Source organism: Penicillium cinerascens (genome assembly GCF_028974065.1).
Source record: "Penicillium cinerascens strain IBT 15544 chromosome Unknown contig_9_segment0_segment0, whole genome shotgun sequence".
Taxonomy (NCBI): Eukaryota; Fungi; Ascomycota; class Eurotiomycetes; order Eurotiales; family Aspergillaceae; genus Penicillium; species Penicillium cinerascens.
The window spans coordinates 1,971,199-1,992,440 of NW_026695296.1; the positions used below are offsets into that span (position 1 = coordinate 1,971,199).

The 21,242-nt window shown below is 49.7% G+C and overlaps 6 protein-coding genes across 6 annotated transcripts; 3 read left to right on the top strand and 3 right to left on the bottom strand.

Moving 5' to 3' along the window:
• Positions 1-1,016: 1,016 nt before the first annotated feature.
• On the top strand, positions 1,017-1,706 carry N7498_007584 (uncharacterized protein; the record flags this gene model as incomplete). Its single annotated transcript, XM_058454646.1, has 1 exon — positions 1,017-1,706. One exon carries the CDS (start codon positions 1,017-1,019, stop codon positions 1,704-1,706), a length of 690 nt encoding a protein of 229 aa, XP_058306895.1.
• A 755-nt stretch (positions 1,707-2,461) lies between these two features.
• On the bottom strand, positions 2,462-3,721 carry N7498_007585 (NAD-dependent epimerase/dehydratase family protein; the record flags this gene model as incomplete). Its single annotated transcript, XM_058454647.1, has 1 exon — positions 2,462-3,721. One exon carries the CDS (start codon positions 3,719-3,721, stop codon positions 2,462-2,464), a length of 1,260 nt encoding a protein of 419 aa, XP_058306896.1.
• Positions 3,722-4,999: 1,278 nt separating this feature from the next.
• N7498_007586 (spherulation-specific family 4 protein) lies at positions 5,000-5,871 on the bottom strand (the record flags this gene model as incomplete). The annotated part of the gene is made up of 3 exons (XM_058454648.1): positions 5,000-5,305; positions 5,361-5,718; positions 5,792-5,871. 3 exons carry the CDS (start codon positions 5,869-5,871, stop codon positions 5,000-5,002), a joined length of 744 nt encoding a protein of 247 aa, XP_058306897.1.
• A 521-nt stretch (positions 5,872-6,392) lies between these two features.
• Positions 6,393-7,596, bottom strand: N7498_007587 (spherulation-specific family 4 protein; the record flags this gene model as incomplete). Its single annotated transcript, XM_058454649.1, has 3 exons — positions 6,393-6,722; positions 6,882-7,233; positions 7,352-7,596. 3 exons carry the CDS (start codon positions 7,594-7,596, stop codon positions 6,393-6,395), a joined length of 927 nt encoding a protein of 308 aa, XP_058306898.1.
• Positions 7,597-8,396: 800 nt separating this feature from the next.
• N7498_007588 (glycosyltransferase family 4 protein) lies at positions 8,397-17,135 on the top strand (the record flags this gene model as incomplete). The annotated part of the gene is made up of 8 exons (XM_058454650.1): positions 8,397-8,465; positions 8,529-8,618; positions 8,666-10,493; positions 10,558-13,853; positions 13,903-15,667; positions 15,715-16,174; positions 16,223-16,433; positions 16,482-17,135. The coding sequence occupies 8 exons, from the start codon at positions 8,397-8,399 to the stop codon at positions 17,133-17,135; spliced, it is 8,373 nt and encodes a 2,790-aa protein (XP_058306899.1).
• A 1,093-nt stretch (positions 17,136-18,228) lies between these two features.
• Positions 18,229-19,374, top strand: N7498_007589 (C-3 sterol dehydrogenase/C-4 decarboxylase family protein; the record flags this gene model as incomplete). The annotated part of the gene is made up of 1 exon (XM_058454651.1): positions 18,229-19,374. The coding sequence occupies one exon, from the start codon at positions 18,229-18,231 to the stop codon at positions 19,372-19,374; it is 1,146 nt and encodes a 381-aa protein (XP_058306900.1).
• Positions 19,375-21,242: the final 1,868 nt, after the last annotated feature.

A 21,242-nucleotide genomic window follows, 5' to 3' on the forward strand; every position in this document is an offset into this window, starting at 1 on the left:
ATTATCGAATAGACCAGGACGCTATGTCGTGTCTGTCTGTAGTTAAAGTTGATGAACAGGAGGGCAATAGGGAGCAGAAGCTTGTGATAGATATATAGTGGGGGGGTTCGGGACAATTATCTCTCCGCCTATTACCGTAACAGTCAATAACCAAGGTTGATCGAAGATCTTCACGGAAACCTTGAAGCTCGATTTTGGTACCGCAAAAACAGACCTCGGTAGGAAATTTATGATCGTTATTATTCTCCCTTGGCATTCTATTTGGGTTCATTCGTTTATGCTAGAGATACCCCATGAGGATCAACAGAGATAATTTTAAAGTTCAATGGCAGAAACCGATGAAACGGGGCCCTCTAGATTAAAATTTGGGAATTGTTACAACCCCCCCAATCGCCCCCCCCTCTTTCACGTGAGCAGGGCCTACCGGGACCTTATAGTATGCAAGTGGTGATCAACTGTTAGTTTCGCCCAGCGGGAATCTAATCATTTGACTCAATTTGTGCAATTAAATACTATGTATGATTTTCCCGAACATGAACTTAGAACTGCCTTTGCGTTTGACGGGCGCATTCGAAGGCGATATCACAAGGGTCCAGGAGCGTCCTGACACAGTCATCGTGGTAACATGTAAGCAACACACCAAAAGGCACGAACCGTCAGTCCACTAATTCATGTCTGTAGTATGGCAAATAACCTCGGCTCTGAGGGCCTTCAGAGCCTCCCCTTCCGCGTTGACATGGGTGTACCGAAAATCAAGGAATGGAGACATGGCCCTAAATAGGAAGGTGGGAATAGGGTCTCCACTTACTTTTCAGGGTCTCGCTTAGTACTCCGGTGCTTCTCCCCTACACAAACCAAGACTTGTGTCTCCCTCATTATTAACCATGACGCACAATATGCAAAGCTCAGACGCAGACCAAGATGAAACTATGCGTCTAGCTGTGGAACGATTCCGTACTATAATGGAGTCTTCCAATCGATGATTTCTGCAGGACCGCATCGATGAGATCCAAGCAATGGGTCTGGCCAGTGAGGAACAGAAGTTGGAAAAAATGCGCTTGTACTGGCCTGAGTTAGGCAGTAAACACGAGGAGCAGTGGGATGATTGCGCTCCTCCAGGCCCCGTTCGACAATCTCGCGAGGCGCAAAATGTTACACGACTAGAGGATGTTCAATCAGTATACCATCAGTATATAGATGGCATCATGCCACCAACCTTGGTGACAGACGAATGGCGGCAGATGTTCTTGGAGGTTGTGGAGAGTGTTTGCGACGAGGCAGCAACTCAGGATAAAGAAGACGAGCATTTTCGCGTCCCTATGTGCCATGAACTAGGCCACTTCATTAAATATGCCGACGGTGTCGAAGATCCGGATTTTCCCAACTCCGGTATCTGTCCCTTCGAGCCAGCTTTTCCTATTGGTGTCCCGGAATATGCATTTCCAGATCACCCAGCGGTGCTTGCACTACCTGCTCCCGATGTTTCTGTCTCTCGGGAATGGTTGAAAGAATACCTACAAAGTTATATCCTCGACGAAAGTTTCATCGATGGCACTTTGGATAGGGACCTAGAGGTCAAGGTTGGATTTCAGACTGGCCTCGGCAGTCACCGAGAATACGACACATGGTATAGTACCTATCTCTATTGCCGTCGATCCGACGATGAGAGTGACGATGAATCCCATGACGAAACTCTCAAAGACTAGGCATGGCGTATTGTTGTCCTCCAGGCCGATGGAGAAAATCCTGCGACTCTTTACGGTCGGCATCCACGATTTGATTCTATTCCTGAGTTCTTGGATTGGAACAGCAGCTGGCTGGGTTATGTGGACATGGACGTGGTTCGGAAGGACGTGACGGCCACATATGGTGATGGTAATTGGTCTTTGGGCTCGGATTGAGACTCTATTTCGCATGCACACCATGCTTGTGTACTCTACTGATATTAAAAAAAGATGTATTGATAGTGGAATGGTATAGAATTAACAAGCTGTCTAACAAAACCTGCCCTATCGACTGCGTGTATCAATGCCATCCCGAGTACAAAATGGCTGTCCCAAAGCTGCTCTCGTGAAGACATGGACCGCTAAGAGACTATATAAGGAGCGCCAAAGGAACACCTGCAATTTATATTATGACTTAGCACTGACCAGAGGACTCCAACTGCCGGATTTACGAATCCTGAGAACATCAGGATAAAAAACCACGACCAGACGCCGTTTTCAGTTTGTATTTCTTCGGAGATTTTTTGGTTCTTAGGTCATTGCCAGAGCTCCTTGGCCCGCTGGAGGTTTCGTAGGGGTACTGCACCAGGTCATAATTGTGCTTGGGTGACTTACTCGTACTGAACATGTCCCGCGTATACTTGGCTGGCACCCCATGATATGATCAATACACTAGGAGTAGAGGAGGACAGCATCACAACATTCTATTCAACACGTTCAACTATTACTATGCGCGACTATCTAAAATTAAGGTAATGCCACAGGTCTTCACACGCATCTCGCAATGACTTCTCCGTCTTCCATCCCAACTCGGACCCAGCTCGACCGGGAACCGCAACACACGATCCTACATCTCCATTCCTTCGACCAACAGTTTTAACAGGAATAGCCTGTTGCGTGACCGACTCCAGCGTCTGAACCACCTCGATGACTGAATGTCCAGATCCTGTTCCCAGATTGAATGTGCGGAACGAGCCTGTGATGCGCCCTTGTTGAGCCGCGGACAACGTCGCGATATGGCCTCGCGCAAGATCACTAACGTGAATGAAATCGCGGATTGCGCTGCCATCGGGTGTGTCCCAATCGTTGCCGTAGATGTATAATTCTGGATTTTCCCCGGTCAATACCCTGAGGACAGCAGGGAAGAGGTTCGATGCACCGTCCTTTGGGTTCTCGCCGAGGAGGCCGGACTGGTCGCAGCCGATGGGATTGAAGTACCGCAGGCAGAGAACTGTCCATGAGGGATCTGATGCGCATAAATCTGCGAGTATGGCCTCTCCAAAGAACTTGCTGCGACCATAGGGGTTTGTGATTCCGGTACAGCCCTGCTCGGTGTGGACTCGCTCGCCGGTGGATTCGAAGTAAGCTTCTGGCTCGTGGACGCAGTTCTCCTCCCGCAGCCGTGGCGTACTCTCTGCCAGGGTACCGTATACTGCTGCAGTCGAGGAGAAAATGAACGATTTGATGCCATGGTCGCCAAGTAGGCTGATGAGATCGATCAAGCCCTTGACGTTGTTTCGGTAATATTTCAGCGGGTGCTTGATGCTATCTGCAACTTCTTTGTAGGCTGCAAAGTGAATGACGCCTGTAATGTTTGACTGTCGCTGTGCGTTTCCGGGAAATCTAGCGGAGTGCGCTGTGAGCAGCAGGCTCATTGCGGCGGTATCCTGGTAGTCTGCACAGCACAACTCAGACTTAGGACAGGGGACGTCCATGCGCTCGCAATGCAATTTGGCAGCCTTGCGAATGTTATCAAAAACATCTGGGAAACTGTTACTCAAGTTGTCCACGATGATGATATTGTACCCGGCCTTGAGTAGCTCCAGCGATGTATGACTCCCAATGAACCCAAGCCCGCCAGTGACAAGGACATATTGGTCCTCATCCTGAGAAACAATGTCAAAAGGGTCCTCAAGGTCAGTAGCAGGAGTAGACGGATCCGAGCAAATTTGTGGAGGGCTGGTTCCTGCAGAAAAGCAGGTAGCGGGAGAATACATGGTGGAAAAATAGTGGCAGGGGAGGACAAATGACCACCAAAACTTCAATGACTCGTTTAAAGGGCGTACATAATCACTTATCCGCCAAATTAAAATATATGGGCAATTTCAAGAGACCTGGTGCTAGTGTTATGGGTTTGATTACGTCCTTTACAGTTTCCTGGAGCCAGTTCGCCTCTAGATTCAGCCATGGACCTTTGCAGGGTTCAACCCGGAGGGTAATTCGAAGCGAAACTTTGGAATTGAGATTCGCCTCATACGGTCTTGCATCGCTGCATGTGGCTTCGTACGCCTGTCTCACTCCTTATCAGTGTAGGACCGAATCGCCTGGCCCTTTATGAATCATACAAGGTTGCCAACTGTCTTTGCTTAGCCCCGTGTTTAAGCCTTCGATTCGGATTGAGCGACGGAGTCACCGAACAATGGGGCTCATATTGAAGCGGCGTTGTCAGCTTGTACGTGTCAAAAATAGAAGGCGTTTTCTTTGGCAGCTAGCACATTCTTAGTGCGGTAGCCCTGCGGTTGACGTGATTTTTTCCATTCACCGACATTATCCTGCTGTAGTTGTCAGCCCAAAAAAAAATAGTCCTCGTATTCGAGCAAGTTACATGTCGTGACGTATACAGTACTCTCCACCGAATTTGGCTCGGCCTTACGATAGATCTCAAGTCCTTTCAAGAGTGGAAACACTAGGCATTGCGGGAAAACGAGGTGATAGGACATGTTTCAGAAATTATCTCCAGGTTGACGTGGATCGTACCAATCGTTTGATTTCCGCGGTCCATTTTTCGATTGGCAGTCGGTCTAAGATCGAGCCTAACCTTGGGATGGAGATTGTTGGGAATTTAGATCTTCTGGACTAGTAATCCTGGTCGAAAGCGACAAAGGCGTCCAGGGGTAAAAACTCAAGGCACCAGGGGCAGTAACGGGAGAAATTACCCGAACGAGTAGGAAAAGCCATCAGGACCTGCCTGGAGAGCCATTTGGTATGATTTGTCGGTCTGCACTGCTCCGGCACTAAGACGGCAAAGAGATACCGTCAGCCTGGATTCCGTTATCAGAGCCGCCGGAGTCACGAATTGGAATCCCGAAGGCTTGGTTCCACTGAGACGCCACGGTAGAGTATGATACACCGCCGTAGTATGTATTCTGACATGTACTCAAGTGGTACTTCAAAGATGAGAATAATATGATAGAGAATAGAGTACCAGTCTTTGTACATTCCTATGAAACGAATGGTATTATTGTCAGAAATATTATTTATCCCCGGGCGCGTGGTTACTGCAAGGCCTGCATAAATTGTCCCCAGCTGCGGGGACCAAAGCGCTCGTAGAAATCCCCAGCGATCTCGGTTACAAAGAAGTAGGCCGAGCGATGGCGCAGTTCATGCACCAATTCCTGCAAGTTGTCTATGGGCACCTCATTGATCATAAAGCCGGCGCGAGCTCGATCGTATGGGAGTTCCTGCAGCCGATGTTGGACCTCCTCTGATCGGTAGCGTGGATATGGCTCTTCGCAAACAAATATTAAGTCCGCAGCATCGACCATTGTGGCGTCAGGCGGTGTTCCTGGATTGTGAACGACCTGAAAATATGGTTAGTGATCAGTCTGACAGTTGTGTAGTACGTAAGAGGCGTACAAAACGGTCGGTAAGAATACCCGGTGTACTCTTTATGAACCGAGTCAGTGCCGACAAATACTCGGCTCGGTCCGCGTCGTGGTGATTGGGCGTCTCGTCCACGAATATCCCACGGACCCCGAGACGTGTCGTCTCATATTGCTCCGACCAACCGGCGTACCGCGCGACCTCCGCGAAGGATTCCGAGTGGGGCTTCCTGCAGTAGTCGATTTTGATGTAGCCCACGGTGTACACGTTGCCGTAAGCGTTCAACCGGGGAACTTCTCGGGAGTAGTTGGCATCGGGGAGCGGTGTGTCGCCGGGGCCACTGTTGGGGTTGACAATGACCAGGAAGTTGAGGTTGGGATTGGCCTCAATTCTGTGCATTAAAATTATTATTACTTCTTATTTTCACCCCCTTGTTTTCTTTGACGGTCTTGTCAGTGACTTACGCTGCGTAGAGCGGGGCCCAGGTATCAGGCGTCAAGGGATAGATATACAAAGGCACTACCACGGCCGATTTCGGAAGCATTTTGGGTTGGGGGAGACAAAAGAAAAAAGCTTCTCTCGTTTGAACAGAAGAGAACCAATCACTTTAATCCGTGCTGGGAAATGGGAGCAGCTCGATCTTTCTTACGTGGCCCCGATCTTGCGCACTATTTATAATATGGGTACCTGGCGCACTAGTGCTGACCGGTGCCAAAGGAAAACGCAAATAAGCTAACCCCAAAAGTTTAGTACAGCCGCTAACTAAGCCGAAATCGACGCCTAAGCTTAACTAGGCTAAAGTATCTGGTAATATCGAAAGATAAGATGAAAATTATTCGTGCCGCTTATGCGCTCGACCAGTCATATAATTGATTACTCCCAGCAACCGCGCCTCTCAGCCTTACTTTCTGCCGGCGCATTGCCATGCTTCATCAACAGACGCCACGAACGGTCTAGAACCCTCGTATCGCGGCAATGTCTCACTCGCTGCTATCTGACATATCCAATAAATCTCGTAAGCCCATCGCATCAAACTGTACTAACTATGCACAAGCGGGTCCAATTTCATTTGTTAAGTTCTGTTGGAACCACACTACAGAACTGCTCCAGCTGGGTATCAAACGCCTCGTATATGTCCGTGCTTCGGGTCGTAAGGTAGAGATACGACGCACGTTGGCTGAGGTCACCTACCAAGCCTTTGAGGCTGCTGTTTGTCATTGTAGGCACAGAATGAAGCATGTACGCATTGGCGTCGCGGTCAGAAACATCGAATGTCTCAGCCAAAATCTTTATCTTAGTTTCGTAAAGGTCGTACGACTGCTCGAAGACGACTGTGACGTCTGTCGTGTTCATGTCAAATCGTGAATCTGGGATAGTACCCGGGTTATGGATAACCTGCCGGAACTGTCAGCGTAACGAACAGATGCTAAGCCGCCCAAGCGAGAGGCGCAAAGTAATCAGCTCCACTTGACGCCATCAAGATCGAGAGGCCCATGTCTAGAGTGGATATTGGGCGAGGCTTGTTGCACTCAGATCCACCTCTCAAACACTCACCATGCGGTGTGATTGGATACCAGTAGCAGCTTTTACTGCATCATTGATACGGCTCAAATACTCGGCCTTTTCGGACGTGTAATCATACGGTATCTCGTCGAAAAAGATCCCGTCCATCGCCAGACTAGTCGACTGGGATGTCCAGTTGGAATAAGTCTCCACATCTGCAAGTACAGCGGATATGTTTCTGTTGGCGTAGTTGGTGCGGACATATCCCACTTTTTGCACATTAGAGTAAGCACTGAGTCGTTGCACTGCGACTGCGTATTGCGTGCTCGGAGATGGAGAGGACCCAGGCCCACTCGATGGGTTCACAATCACCACAAATTCGAGCTCAGGAAACGTGGTAATGCTGGTCAATGAGTCAGTGATGGAACCAAAAGTGGTAGGTGCTTCAGTGAGGTCAATGTTTCATTGTAGATTTTGGAATATGAAATTCAAAGAGATGGCCATAGAAAGACTTGACTTACGCCTCGTACAACGGATCCCAAGTGCTGTTGGTCTTCGGATAGATATATGCTGGAAACAGCACTGTCGAAGGCCTGCCCTTGTGCGCGTTTTTCTTGGGTAGAATGATGGCCAATGGAATCACTATCACGAGAATAACTACTATGATTGCGGCAACCAACACTGCGATGACCCAAGGCCGGCGCAGGTTGCACTTTCGGCGCAAAGCTGGGGTGGAACCCTCTTTCCTCTGCTCAAGAGACTCCATTTGAGAGAACCCAAGGGGGAATAAAAATAAGAGACAGACGAATAATCACTCAAAGGAGGAAACAGGGCTGTAGAAATGAATGGGTATTATAGCACACTAGTCGAGGAGGGAGGCGGATTCAACCGTTTCGAGTAGAGAATTACAGAATATACACGGTCCCTCAGACCAGGCTAGAACAAAGCCGCCAAGATTATCTGAACAGGTCCGGCTTTCGTTGTCTTTCTCCCAAAGTTTCGGAGCATCTTGTACGCATGAGACAAGACAAATCGGTTTCCAGGCGACTTTCTCTTCGGTCAAAGCCCCTGTCCCGCCACAGAACCGTCCCACTTGTCGGTCAGCACGTACCTAGAACGTATTCAATGTCTAACAAGACTAGCCGAAGCCGCCGGAACAGCTGAATCTTGCATAAAGTTTCTCGTAAAAAAATAATAATCTATTTCTGGCGTGCTGCCAGCTGGCTGCGAGATTAGGCGATGAGACATGAACGGATTGGCCGAAGCCCAGGCCCATTGGGGGTTCCCAACCCTTTGTGACCCATAAAATCCATGTGGCTGTATTCAATTGATGACTTGTTCGTATATATTCGGCTTTTTCCGTGAGGCTGAGATTCCTACTTTGGCGAATCTACGCGGGCGAATCAACCAGGTGGCAGCAGTGTTTGTTGGTTCCCAGGGTTGGGACTTTATACATAATCCATTATCTCTGACAAGACTTTCCATCGCTACGGGTTCCTGATTCCCCAAACCCCATTTTTTTTTTATTCGCTCGTTATCTTTTTAATTTTTACTCTGCCCGTCACCATGGGTGCGGAGTACCTGGGGTTGGACGTGTCAGGATGGAGTCTCATGACTTCTACCTGGTGGGATAGAGTGAGTCTATCAATTGATACACATCTTGAAGTTGAAGTTCTTCAGTTATCTAACTTGAATTAGACGCTGGCGGGTTGTCTATTAACCGCGATTGTTGTTGGATCTTGTTACATCCTTTTTCTTATCAGCCGAACACTATATCGGCATTGGCGAGTAAGTGTTGGTGCCTCCCTACATTAATCAGGAATTGACCATTTTAGACACGACATGAGCTTTCAAAGATACCTTCTGCTGTCGCACGGCACCTGGAGAAATTAAAGACGGAAACGCCCAAGTTTTACACATCTCGCTCGGACGAGAAGCAACCGAAGGCTTTCGGTGTTTACCTCGGAAGCTTCTCCGACTCTCCAACGGCAGACGAAATCCGCATCCTATCGCAATGGGATGTCGTTGTACTAGATCCTCTGCAGGACGGTGTACTCAATGCACTCTCTCGGGAGGAAACAGCCTCACACACCCTCGGAAGGCTTGATATCCGCAAACTGGTTTCAACTGATAGTGGCTCACAACGCGACGAAGTTATTCGTGCTATCAATGTCCTCACTGCGACGATTGGGAGCTACCTAAAGCGCCCCCAGGATTCCCGGTCCCCTTTCACTGGTGTAGTCCTGGCGGACTGCCACGAGCATCTCCAGCCGGTTGTCTTGAACGAGGTTGTGACATTTATCAACGGTCTCGGTCTCGATGTCTGGATGGAGCTCGGACCCCCAGACTACCTCAGTGAGCGCCAGTGTCGCGAAATCAACTGGTTAAAAGTCAGGGGTGTTATTTACCGCAACGGAACCATTCTTCCTAATGGCGATAGACGCAACTACTTCCAGATGGAGAAGATGCGGACGGTCATGAGGGTTGTCGCGGCACAGAAACCCATTGGCTCCTCCACCCTCGCGATGTGGGACACCGTGGACGATGGTGTAGAGGTCAGCCACGAGGTCCTTCATCGTAGCTACAAGTGGTGCAATTACAACAGTGCCATGAGTTGGATTGCTCCCAGGGCTGCCTTGAGAGACGCGAAAATCGCATCGGAAAAGACTGTCATCCACGAGCCTATCGGAGCCATGATGTGGTTGAAGGACGAGCAAACTCTGGAGACACACGACATTTGGAGGAAGAACGAGAATATCGCTCTTTCATCCACCGGCCATGAGAGCGTATTTGACTCTCTCGAGTATTTCGTCCCCAACCTGCGGAGGAAACTCGCCTTATTCCCTCCCGCTCCCAAGCCTGAAGCAGATGATCAAGTGATCGTGCTGGATGAGCTGAAGTGGCCATCGCTAAACGCACCCGTCGCGCGGAATCCCTTTTTGACATCTCCAGATGGCGATGACTACACGGGACTAGGATGCTTTCAGATGGGACTGGACCTCACTGCGAAAGACATCAAAGATCTCCTCGAGGCCCAGCGGCAGGTCCGCGATCTCAATTTGCTGGATCCTGTCAAGCAAGCGGACCTTCGCCGCATTGCTGGTCAACTCAAGCTTCTGCAAGACTCAAAGGGAGAGGGATCGAAGGCGGCGGCAGAGCTGCACGATATCCTTATCGCTTGTGAAGGCAACGAGAACGACTGCATTAGAATCTACTCAGGACTGCACTCTGGCTTCCGCACGCGCATGGAAACCCAAGTCTGGGGCATATACGACAGGACCCCTGGCTTTGGACCTCTCGATATTTACCTCTCTGGCAAATGTGAAGAGGGCCGAGCAGGTGCAATCCTGCATACCTACATGTCCAGCAGGGGATACTCTCGCTTCGACTGCTTCATGGCTGAGGTTTCCCTAGCTACTGCCGAAGGAACTCTCTCCGAGCAGTGGAAGGATCTGCCTCCCCGCATCGTCAACGATATCCAGCAGCTTACTCCTACTGAGGCGCTGCTTTGGTACAGACGCTTGTCCCTTGCACATTGCCTGGAATCCTCCGACTTCGTGGCCAAAGTTCGCGCTTGTACTGAGCACCAGCTCATGAAAGTTCCCTCTCTCACTCAGCTTCGTACCCTCAGTTCCAGCGAGTACTTGAGCAACAAGATATCCGGTGAGGACCTGGTTGATTCTCGCTTGGCTTGGTACCGTCAACAGGGTTGCTGGGGCCCCTGAAGCTTCCGCTGCCAAAGCCCTTTTCTTGGAAATTGATGCCCGCTTGCCTGAGGTTCTGATGGCACGGGACTCAAATACAGTTGAGCAAATTGCCGCGGTCATCCAGAGAATCATCCAGAAGAACAGCATTGACGCTGGAACTGATATATTTGCTTTGGCGGTGTTCTGTGCCTTCCGTCGAGTTGCTCTCAATGAGATTTATTTGGAAGTTCTCGACAGGAATCCTCTTCCCAACAACCACGATGTTCAAGCCTCCTGCTTCGCGGAGATGTTCGCGTTAGGTGCGCGTTGCGATATGTTCTTTGATATGACCCCAATGATGCTGGGCAAAATTATCGCACATCGTTATCGCGAGTATTACAAAGTCAATCAGCCCACACGGCGCGGTGAAGTATTCACTGAGCTGCCGACAGCTTACGCATCAATGGACATTGATTTGGACCCCAAAGGCGACTCTATCGAGATACCCTTCTACTACCGGGTTACCTTCCTGGGAATTTTCGCTTTACCTGCTCTCATTGATATCACTATGTTGACGACGGTTGGGCGTGGCCTGTATCTCACTACCTTCATGAGTGACATTGATAAGACACTGGCTACGACCGGACTCATGGTAGCCCTCCTGATCTGTGGTGGATTTGGCAGCTGGATCAGTTCCGGAGGAAGCTACTACCTCTATGCCATGGCATTTCCTGCTATGAGCATGTTCATCATGACCCGTTTTATTGCCGGACTTGCCGTCTCCTTAGTGGGTGGAATCATTGCGATGATCGTCATCGGCTGCATCCACGGCTTTGCGGCTGGTATTCTGTTCTTCCTGTACTTCTTTTTCCTGTCCTCATATCTCATGCTTCTCTCGGTGCTGGCCATTTATCAGCTTCCTGGATTCCAATTCCAATCCGGAAGAACGATCATCATCACCTGTATTCCAATTCTGTTCATTTCCCCGCTCGTTACGTTGTGGGTCGGCCATGACTCCGTGATCTATCTCTGTGTCATTGGTATATTCCTGACAAATCTCCTTCTCGGGGCACGACGTGTCATCTCGAAGTGGAACACTTGGTACCGGAACATCCCTTCCATTACGGACGCCGAGGTGGTCAGTTGGTATGTTGAAAGCCAGAAATCTTCAAGCCCCGAATTGCTTCAAGAGCTCCGATCTTCTTCGCTTCCTCGCACTACTCTGGTGGAAACGGTGAATAAGGAACGCAAGCGCTCATTTTGGACGAAAGCAACAAATGATCCCCTTGTTCGGAGACTCGCAGAGGGGCACTCGGCCACAATGTTTCTTCTTGTTTGGTTCTGTCGGTACTCACGTACCAAAATCCCTCTTCCTTACAGCCCTACGTGGAATCTGCAGCTCAAAGCTGCGATAGACACGATGGGAGACATGCAGAAGGGTCTCAAGATGCATAATGCCTTTCTTCATTGGCGTCATACTGGTGCCGACGTGTGGTGCGGTATTCTCTACTTTATCATTGCCCTGATGGATAAATGGACTGCACTGCTCACCGGAGAAGCGCTAGTCGGCCTGTCAACTGCATCAAGCTCTGAATTCCGCCTTGCCGTTGGTTTTGGCTTGGGATACTATCTTTCCGGCGCTGTGATCCTCGACGCAGTTTCCCAGCCACTCTGGACCTCTGTCACTCAAAGAACCACTGAGGCAATCTCTTCATTGAGCAGCCTGCGTGATGTGTTATCTCATAACTCAAAAGAGAGGAAAGCGCTATATTGGAAAAACCTCACCAAGTTTTTCTTCCTTCATGTCTGGGGTGCATCTATTACTTTGACCCTCATGTGGGCTTTTGAGTCCAGGGAACGTGCTACCATTATGTACCTTGCATACACCGGTGCCTACAGTGGACTGCTCTTCTACCAGTACAACCGAATTTTCACGGGATCAAAAGCAGCCAGATGTCTCACCCTGGGCTCCATCCTTGGATTCCTCACTGGCATCATTCTGCACACTGTCATTCCTGCCTTCACTTGGAGCAGTGTCGTTGGATTGGGCACCGGCACATGGACTGCTGCTATTTACTCGATGTTCTTGTCGGACATTGGCCTGCCCACCTTCAAGTCTAAGCCCCAGGTCAAGGTGCCCACTGACTCTGTGTCTGCTCGGCAAACTTACACATGTAGCTCTCTGGGACCCTACTTGGATCTTTCCCAGACCACTATGGCGCAAACTTTTGACAGCATTAATGCGCTTCCCAATGATCTCCGCTATTGCCTTGATCCTTTCACGCACCCTGGATCTGAAGTTAAAGAGAACATCTTATCTAGCTGGGGTCTGAAGAAGTCGATAATGATACAGGCTGCGTTTCCTAATGGAGAGCATCTGCTCAGTGAAACAATACGTCTCTGGGAAACTGGCAAAACGGTGGTCGAGTTTGTTTCTGCCGAGCACCTCCAGAAGGAGCAGAGAGTGAGAGTGGTTACTCGTCTAGCTGGTGATGAGCTTCACGTCTTCGTCATTATTGGCCCTGGATTCGTTGGAATGGACTGGACGGCTAATATCCGTCGCAACTGCAAGGCGATTGCAGAAGCTGTCGTCCAGGCCACTGCAGAAGCCAAACTAGGTCTTTCTCATGATCACTCCACAATGGCTGAGCTCCTGCTTGTCGAACATCGTGATGATTTTGACCTTTCCGTTCCTGAAGGTGTCAAGTATCAGATCGAGCGGAACGCGGTTGAGTGTGCACGCGTTGCTAAGTATGGCAGGAGAACCTTCCTTCGCCATCTTATGCTCGGTATTGAACCTGATCTGGAATGGGACAATCTCCCAGAGAGTGCCCGATCATTCCTCATTCGTCGCTGCGCAGGGAAGCCTACCCAAGTCACATCCAGCGAGCTTGAATGGCTCCAAACCCGGGCTGGTGCTGTGGATCTTCAAGAAGTTGGCGTATATGTCGCACGCTACAACCTTGGTGTTGGCATGTCCATTTCTATCAACTTTTTCGCTCAGCACTGGATGGATCAAGATATTTATCCTGAATATCCGGTTCTCATTGATTCGACCTTTGAAAAGCCTTTCCACGCACTTCTACCGTCACCCATCGGCGCAAATTTGACCTTCATCGAGGCGTGCACGCTCTCCTTTACTCGACTGCGGCACAAAATCAAGACAATAGTCAAGTTCGTTGTCATCGCTCTTGTTGCTGATGCTGAGTACCAGCGTGAGCTTAACTACATGATTCGAGGACAGCCCTTGATCTTCGCCGAGCCAGCGAAGATGCTGCTCAATAGTATCTGGTCATTTTGCAAACTCCTTCAGCGGATCCTTGTCCCTCTTGTCTTGGTAAGACCTACCCGAATAATTTTCCCAGAGTCACACTGACCATATTCAGCTTCACGGGCGCGAGAATGTCTCCAACCTGTACAAGGCTACGCGCGGCTGGAAGACCATCATTGAAAAGGATCGCATCGTCATTGAAAGTCTCAACGGACTTGTTACCTGCTTCTACCGGCCTCTGCCTGACGGGAGCGCACGTCTCTACCAGTACTCTGGTGATCATGACCAGGAGCCGGAGGACCAGTCGCAGCTGCTCGCCATCAACACGTACTCAAGCAAGCTTGTCCTTCGCCGACGCGAGGAGTACAAGAGCGGCAAGGTCATCAATGACTTTACATACGAGTATCCTGAGAATAGAAACAAGGCGAGAAGGAAACTCCCGATCCAGCGGCAGTGCACCTCAGGAGATCTCGAAGGTCAATGCGTCCAGTACGATGATCGCGGGTATATAGTCTCTGGATCTGCCATGCAGGGTGTCAATCCCGTCCAGGTCAAATACTTCTTCCGAAAGAACGCCAAGTTTGATGACGAGCTTCTGCACGCCGAATACACCTTTCCTCACATTCAGATCAAGGTCTCCTGGTGCATGCCACCCCCACGTCGACCTGAGCGCCAAAACACCTGGATCCCTTACCCTAGGGTGAGTGAAGCAACCTTCATCCAGGGCTCCGATTCATACTATGCCAAATGGACGTATGATCACAAGTTTCACCCTGTCATTGCGACCACTCTCAATGGTAAAGTGGTTGTTACTCCCGTCATGATTCGCGAAGATTGGTTCCATGTCCTGGACAAGCCAACGAAGAGCAGTTTCTTGTATGACAACCCGCTGTTCTCTTTCAAGTCGGTCAAGACAAACTTCATAACTCGCCTGTTGCGAATGAACGTGAAGTTACGTCCAATCCCCACAGCGCGCGCCCGTACGCATCTGTGGAAATCCTGGAAGGGAAGCAAGAATTTTGATGCGGTCACCACCACCTGGCTTGATGAACGTCTTCTGAGATCTGATCGTGTTCTTCGTCCTTACTGGAGAAAGCGTGACTTCGGCCGCCTGGAAGCAGCTGGAGACTACCTCGACGCGCAAGTAGATACAATTCTGGCTCGAGTTGACATCGATCCAGATATTAGCTCATGGACCCCTATGGCCTTTAAGATCAGTGATCTGTACAGCTTTGGTCTGGGTGGCGATGCCAGAATCAATACTCGAACACTCTCAACCCAGCTCCAAGACACTGACACTCAGCTCCACATCCTCGCAATGGATACCGCTACTTGGCCCAACGAGCCTGGTGGTGTGTCTGCATGTCGTCGTGACATGATTAACGACCTCAAGAATACCAGATGGCACATCATCTCCGAAAATGCCAATGACTACGGAGTCCCCAAGTTCCAGATCGAGAGGAATGTTCAGTCTTTGACTGTCCTTCCCCAATGGGGTCTCGATTTCCTTAATCCGACTCACGGGGTTTTCCAGAACTGCCTTGACTCTGCCGTTGTTGAGAAATCACAGGATACGAGGACTGAAGACATCGAGAAGCACTTCCTCCCCATTCTCACAAAGCTAGTTCGCTGCGCTCGCACAACCAACCTGACCCGCCAGCACATTGAAGAGGCAACCAATGCTCTTGTTGACCTGAACACTTATTTTGAGTCTGGCCGTAGCTGGAATGATGTGTGGATGAGCGACACTGTGAAGAATGCATGGCGCCAGTTGTGGCTGTCTGAGGATGTTGAAGACGCGATTCCAGTTTCACAGTGGTGGGATTGCGAATTTCCGTCGCTTCATCAGCTCGATAACGCCCTTGACATGTGGCATCGATGTAAGTTGAGCATTTTCTTCTCAGCAGATTTCATACTAACTTTTTAGACCTTTTCATCTTCTCCATCCCCGTTCCAGAGAGAATTCCGGATGTCTTCCAAGTCTCTCACCACTTCACGGGCGCAACATATGGTGTCCTCTGCAAAGCCAAGCGTAAGTGCGCTCTGCACGTCTGGGACCATTGCGTCAGTTTCCGGGAGATGACTACCTTCATGTCGGCTGCTGTGTCTTTTGATTCAATTTTTGTAAACAGCACTCTTCTCTCTCTTGGTCATCTTTCGTGCGTGCTCATCGAGCATCACGCTGATGTGGTTCTTCCTTGTGCCGAGTATTTCAATCCTGGCTGGGAAATTGAACTGGGAACAGCCGAGGGTGCCCTCGAGCATCGTCGTAATTTCGCTCGCAAGATCGATCCTGTTGTCAACGGTATCACGAACATGGAGAAGTACAAACCTATCGAGGAGATCAAAACTAAGACACCCACCGTGGTGATGCTGTCTCATGTTCGGTAAGTAAATCTAGCCTTCGCGCCTAACACTTTAGCTAACTTTTGCAGTTACGTCAAGGATATCAAGACCGCTATCATGGCAACAGACCTCATCGTCAATAAATGGGGCCTCAACGACTATCGTCTCCACATCTACGGAGATATGGAACGTGCGCCTGCTATCGCGTCTCAGTGTCAGGAAGTTATCGCGTCCAAGGGCTTACGCGAGCACGTCATTCTCAAGGGTCTGGGTAACCCATCTGTTGTGCTTCAGGACGCCGTAAGTTCTTCCTTTATACCACGTTGAGTACCGTGCTAACTGGCCCAGTGGCTGTTCATGAACTCGTCAATTTCAGAAGGACTTCCTTTGGCCATGGGTGAAGCGGCATTGACTGGTGTCCCCGTGGTCTGCACAGACGTTGGTGCATCGTTCTGTGTCGTGACAGACAGAGCAACAGGCAAGCGCTTCAGCGAGGTCGTCGCCCCTAATGACTATGACTCTCTTGCCCGAGCACAGATTCGCGTCCTTGCGCTCCTAGAACAATGGAGTCCCTTCGCGGAAGACAAGGAAGGAGACGTGGTGCCCAAACTGGAGTTCCACCCAACACCCGAACAGATCAGCGCCATTTCTAAGCGCATGTATGCGAAGCAAAAACAACGCGAACGCTTCGGAATGAAGGGTCGCGATAATGTTCTCAATTCTTTCTCGAGCCACCGGTACCTCCGTGAGCACGAGCAAATGCTATGGCTTGGCAAGTACCAGAGCCACAGTTACATCTCCCGCAGCGCAGTGTCCTCGAACAACTCTAGTGGTCTTCTTCTCAAGGAGAAGACTGCCCAACACCGCGTCTCGTACCTATCCTCGCCACCATCAACGCCGAATTCAGTGTACCAACCTATGCCTCCGAGGGCGTGGAGGGCAATGCGCGACTACCAGCAGGCGGCCTCGTCTGGCTCATCTGGTACGCAAACACCAGTTTAATCTAATCTAATTGGGCTCGGATTGATATATAAATGCTTCTGCTTTGTTTCCTGAAGCCGTATTTACTCTTTCTATGTCACCTTTTCTTTTCATTGCTATCCCATGATAGTACCAGACAGTCGTCACTTGCATGGATATAAAATAATAATAATTAAAGTTCTGGTCAACACATTCTACACTTGAGTTCAGAAAATAACGCATCAAATTCCGTGTTCGTTGTGATATAGAATCAGAGAGTACTTGACACATTCTTCCAAGATTGGCAGCACAACAGGCTATGACTTGGGAAAATTAAGCGAATCCTTGTTCACGTCGTCAATATTGATGTTGTGAATTCCGTGAGATCCTCCCGGGTAGACCTCAAGCTTGCCTTGAAACCCTTAATACAATTAAATCTAGTCTGCTACTCAGTGGAATACGTCGGAGTGGCCTAAATTGTTAGCGATTTCATATGCGCTTATTCGACGCGTGGAATGTTGTCCAGGGGAGAGGATCATACGATACCACCGAGAAGTCAGGAGTATGGACTAGAAACATGTGCTACCTCGGCGCTTGAGTGGACTTTGGTGTTCCTGTCTACGGTTTTGAAAAAGCGTGTATAATTCGTTGGGTGTTGCAAACAAGAGGGTATACCTAGACTAAACTTCCACTGCCATTCAAGGCCTTTCTTTGCTTGGGCGAGTATTGAGATAACTTTGGACTAGACGCTGCAAAAATATTGCAGGAAAATATCCAATAAGACCACAATTTAACCTATTAGAGTTGTTTCTGGCCGGGTCATAAATTTGAGGCACCGTAGGTCGGAGATGGACTATGAAACAGGCCGAAGTCACGCGCAGTTTTCAATGCCTCAGTTTGCCATCTTCAGGCGTCCCGCCACTAGGTATGGCGTTTTGGAATGATCCCTGTACATCAGTTAGGCTGTGCGCCCGGCTTGCGTCGGCACAGTTTGCTCCGGTAATTAGTGCTTACTCCTTTTTTTGCACAATTCTGTCGTGTGCTCGAGGCTCTTACACCACCTCTCCATAATTCTCCCTGACTTTGTCTACAATCTACTAATACTCTTATTCTAACATACAAGCCGACAACAACAATGGCCATGCCCGAGGAAAATTCCCTGAGCCTAGGCACGGTCCTCGTCACCGGTGGCAGCGGCGGTCTCGCTAGCCAGATCCTCCAGCTCTTCTCGCAGCGTGGCTGCGAACATCTTCACTCTATTGATCTTCGACAGCCTCTTCGTCATCTCGAGGGTGTTACGTATCACATTGGAGACCTTACCAACTCTGATGCAATCCGCCGAATCTTCCAAGACGTGAAACCCGACGTAGTGATCCACGCCGCCAGTCCCAAATTCGATGCCCCAAACCATATCTTGTACAAAGTTAACGTGGAGGGCACCAAGACCTTGATCCAAATCGCAAAAGAATCCGGAACCCGATTCTTCGTGTACACGAGCTCCGCGAGCGTCGTCACCGACGGCACGGCCGATCTGAAGAATGCCGACGAGACATTTCCTGTGATAGTCGGTGACAAACAACCGGAATTTTACGTGAATACTAAAGCCCTTGCGGAGTTATATGTCCTGACACAAAACTACCGAGCGAAAGACGGCCATCAGCACTTCCTGACCTGCGCCATTCGCCCCTCTGGTATCTTCGGGGTCGGCGACCTCGTCTTGTTACCTGGGATGTTGAACGTTTATTTCCGAGGCCAGACAAAGGTACAAATTGGTAATAATAGAAACCTATTCGACTTTACCGAGAACACGAACGTGGCGCACGCGCATTACCTTGCTGCTGTCGCGCTAGCCAGATTCCAGAATGACACGCCTGGAGATGACGCTAGAGTGGATGGAGAAGCTTTTTTCATCACAAACGGTGAGCCTCGATACTTCTGGGACTTCACGCGGCTGGTTTGGGGTCTCGCCGGGGATACAACGCGGCCGGATCAGGTGTGGGTGATTACTCGACCGTGGGCATTACTATTGGCGGGCCTATTGGAGTGGGTGTTCTGGGCATTTGGGCTAGGCGAACCATCTCTGACAAGGACCAAGGTCCGCCTCAGCTGCATGACGAGATACTTCTGTATCGATAAGGCGAAGAAAAGGCTCGGGTATAAGCCGTTGGTTGGGCTCGAGGAAGGTTTAAAGAAAGCGGTGGAAGACTGTGTGAGACGGCGGAATTTAGAGCAGGGTACTGCCACTGCTGACATGAACGATGTGAAGCAGAAGCGTCAATGAAATCGATCGGAGGATGGTAGCGCCGGGGCCAGGAACAATTGATGCTAAACGGGGGTGCAACTAGCTTATGAAGATCAATGGCAGCTAACAAAGGAATTGCTACAAAATCGCACCTTGAGAGAAGTATCCTTTACGAAATGACAAAAATACCGTTCCTTCGCCAGAGGAGCTAAGCGGAATAGAGAAAAGCTGCCTGGAACTAACGTAGTTCCCGGCCAAGCGAGACACCCGGCCATACGAGACACCAAACCCCATTACGAAATTTCAAAATCGACTATCTCAACGAAAACGCATTAATTAATTTAAATATAGCGATTCTTACATGTATTGATCCTGTGCCCAATCTCCCTGCATCCACTACACCTTGGCGGAGCCCTTTTAGCTGGCTGATCTGCCTGAATAGGCAATTCGCCCTGCACATGCGATTCTACCGCAGGTGCTTCTGCTGGCAAACCTAGCTGCGTAATTAGCTGTAGGCCCTCCTCGACGGTTAAACCCTCTTCGCAGGGTATCTGCCTAGTCGATCGATTACGCTTCTTCTTGATCCTCTCGTTTGCAGCGCGTAAATTCGTATTATCCTGCGCTAGTAATGCGGTGTTGTGTAGCGATATGCAGTGGCCCTTGATAATCTGATCTAGTATGGTTTTTGATGGGCTTGGAGGGCTATTTGACCGCTGCTTTAGCAGATCCTTAAGCATCGAAGCTTGCTTTAGTAGCTGAACGACGGTTCTAGGCGTCTTTGGCGTGAACTGGCTAGATCTGCTGCTTGGCCGGCTGCTTAGTGGTGATGGTGTTCGTAGAGAGATATTAAGCTTATTAAGCACTCTCTCTGCATTAACTGGCACTAGGCCACTAGCTGCGAAGCTATTTTGGATAGTAGCTAGTTGAAAGGCTTCTAGCCGCGCGCGTTGGTAGTCAATCAAGAAATCAATCTTCTCGATATAGTTATAACCCCTACGCGCAAGATCGCTTACAAAGCGACCGTACGCACGCTTAAGCGGTGCAAAGCATCCTATATTAAGCGGCTGTAGTAGATGCGATGAGTGCGAAGGCATACAAAGAGGGATAATATCGTTATCTGCGCAGATTCGGTCGAAATGAGGCGTAAGGTGGCTACCATAGCCGTCAAGAATCAGTAACCGAAATCGCCCGCGTACGGGCGAATTGGTAAAGGGGATAAAGATTCTTTCTAGCCAGCGTAGGCCTATCTCATCGGTAGTCCAGCCATTATTCGATACCTCTAATCGCCAATCTTTTGGTAGGTCGTCAAACCACCCTGTGATAGCAACTTTGCCTTTAAAGATAATACAGGGCGGTAGCGAATAGCCATCTGCGCAGATTGCTTCGATAGCAGTAACCCATTCGCGATTTCCTGGCTGTAGAAGATGACGCCGACCGTAGTAATCTGATCGCGTAACTACCTTCTGCGTAGATATAAGACCTATTGCAAATCCTGTCTCATCAAAGTTGTAGATATCCTCCGATTGTATACCGTTCTCATCGATAACCCGCTGCACGGTCGCAAACCACGCACGTAGGGATTTAGGGTCTTCGTTTAGGGCGCGCTGGTAGTCGTAACGCTTCGAGAAGCGCGAGCGAAGCTCTTCGCGACGTTTGATAAAGGTTGATAGCCAATTTTTGCCAACTGTAGGTGGAGGGTGGCTACCGCGCGTAGCTAGTAGGATATTGGCCATATCTCGCACAGTAGATGGCCTAGGCGCTGCTCCACGCGAATCCATAGAGATAATCCACTCAGTAAGCGAATCCTCTTCGTATTGGGTCAATTTATGGGTAGGTACGCGTTGATCGACGCGTGAAAGGCGCCCCTGGGCGCGGTGGTGTAGTGTAGCAGGCGGTATTTCGTATAG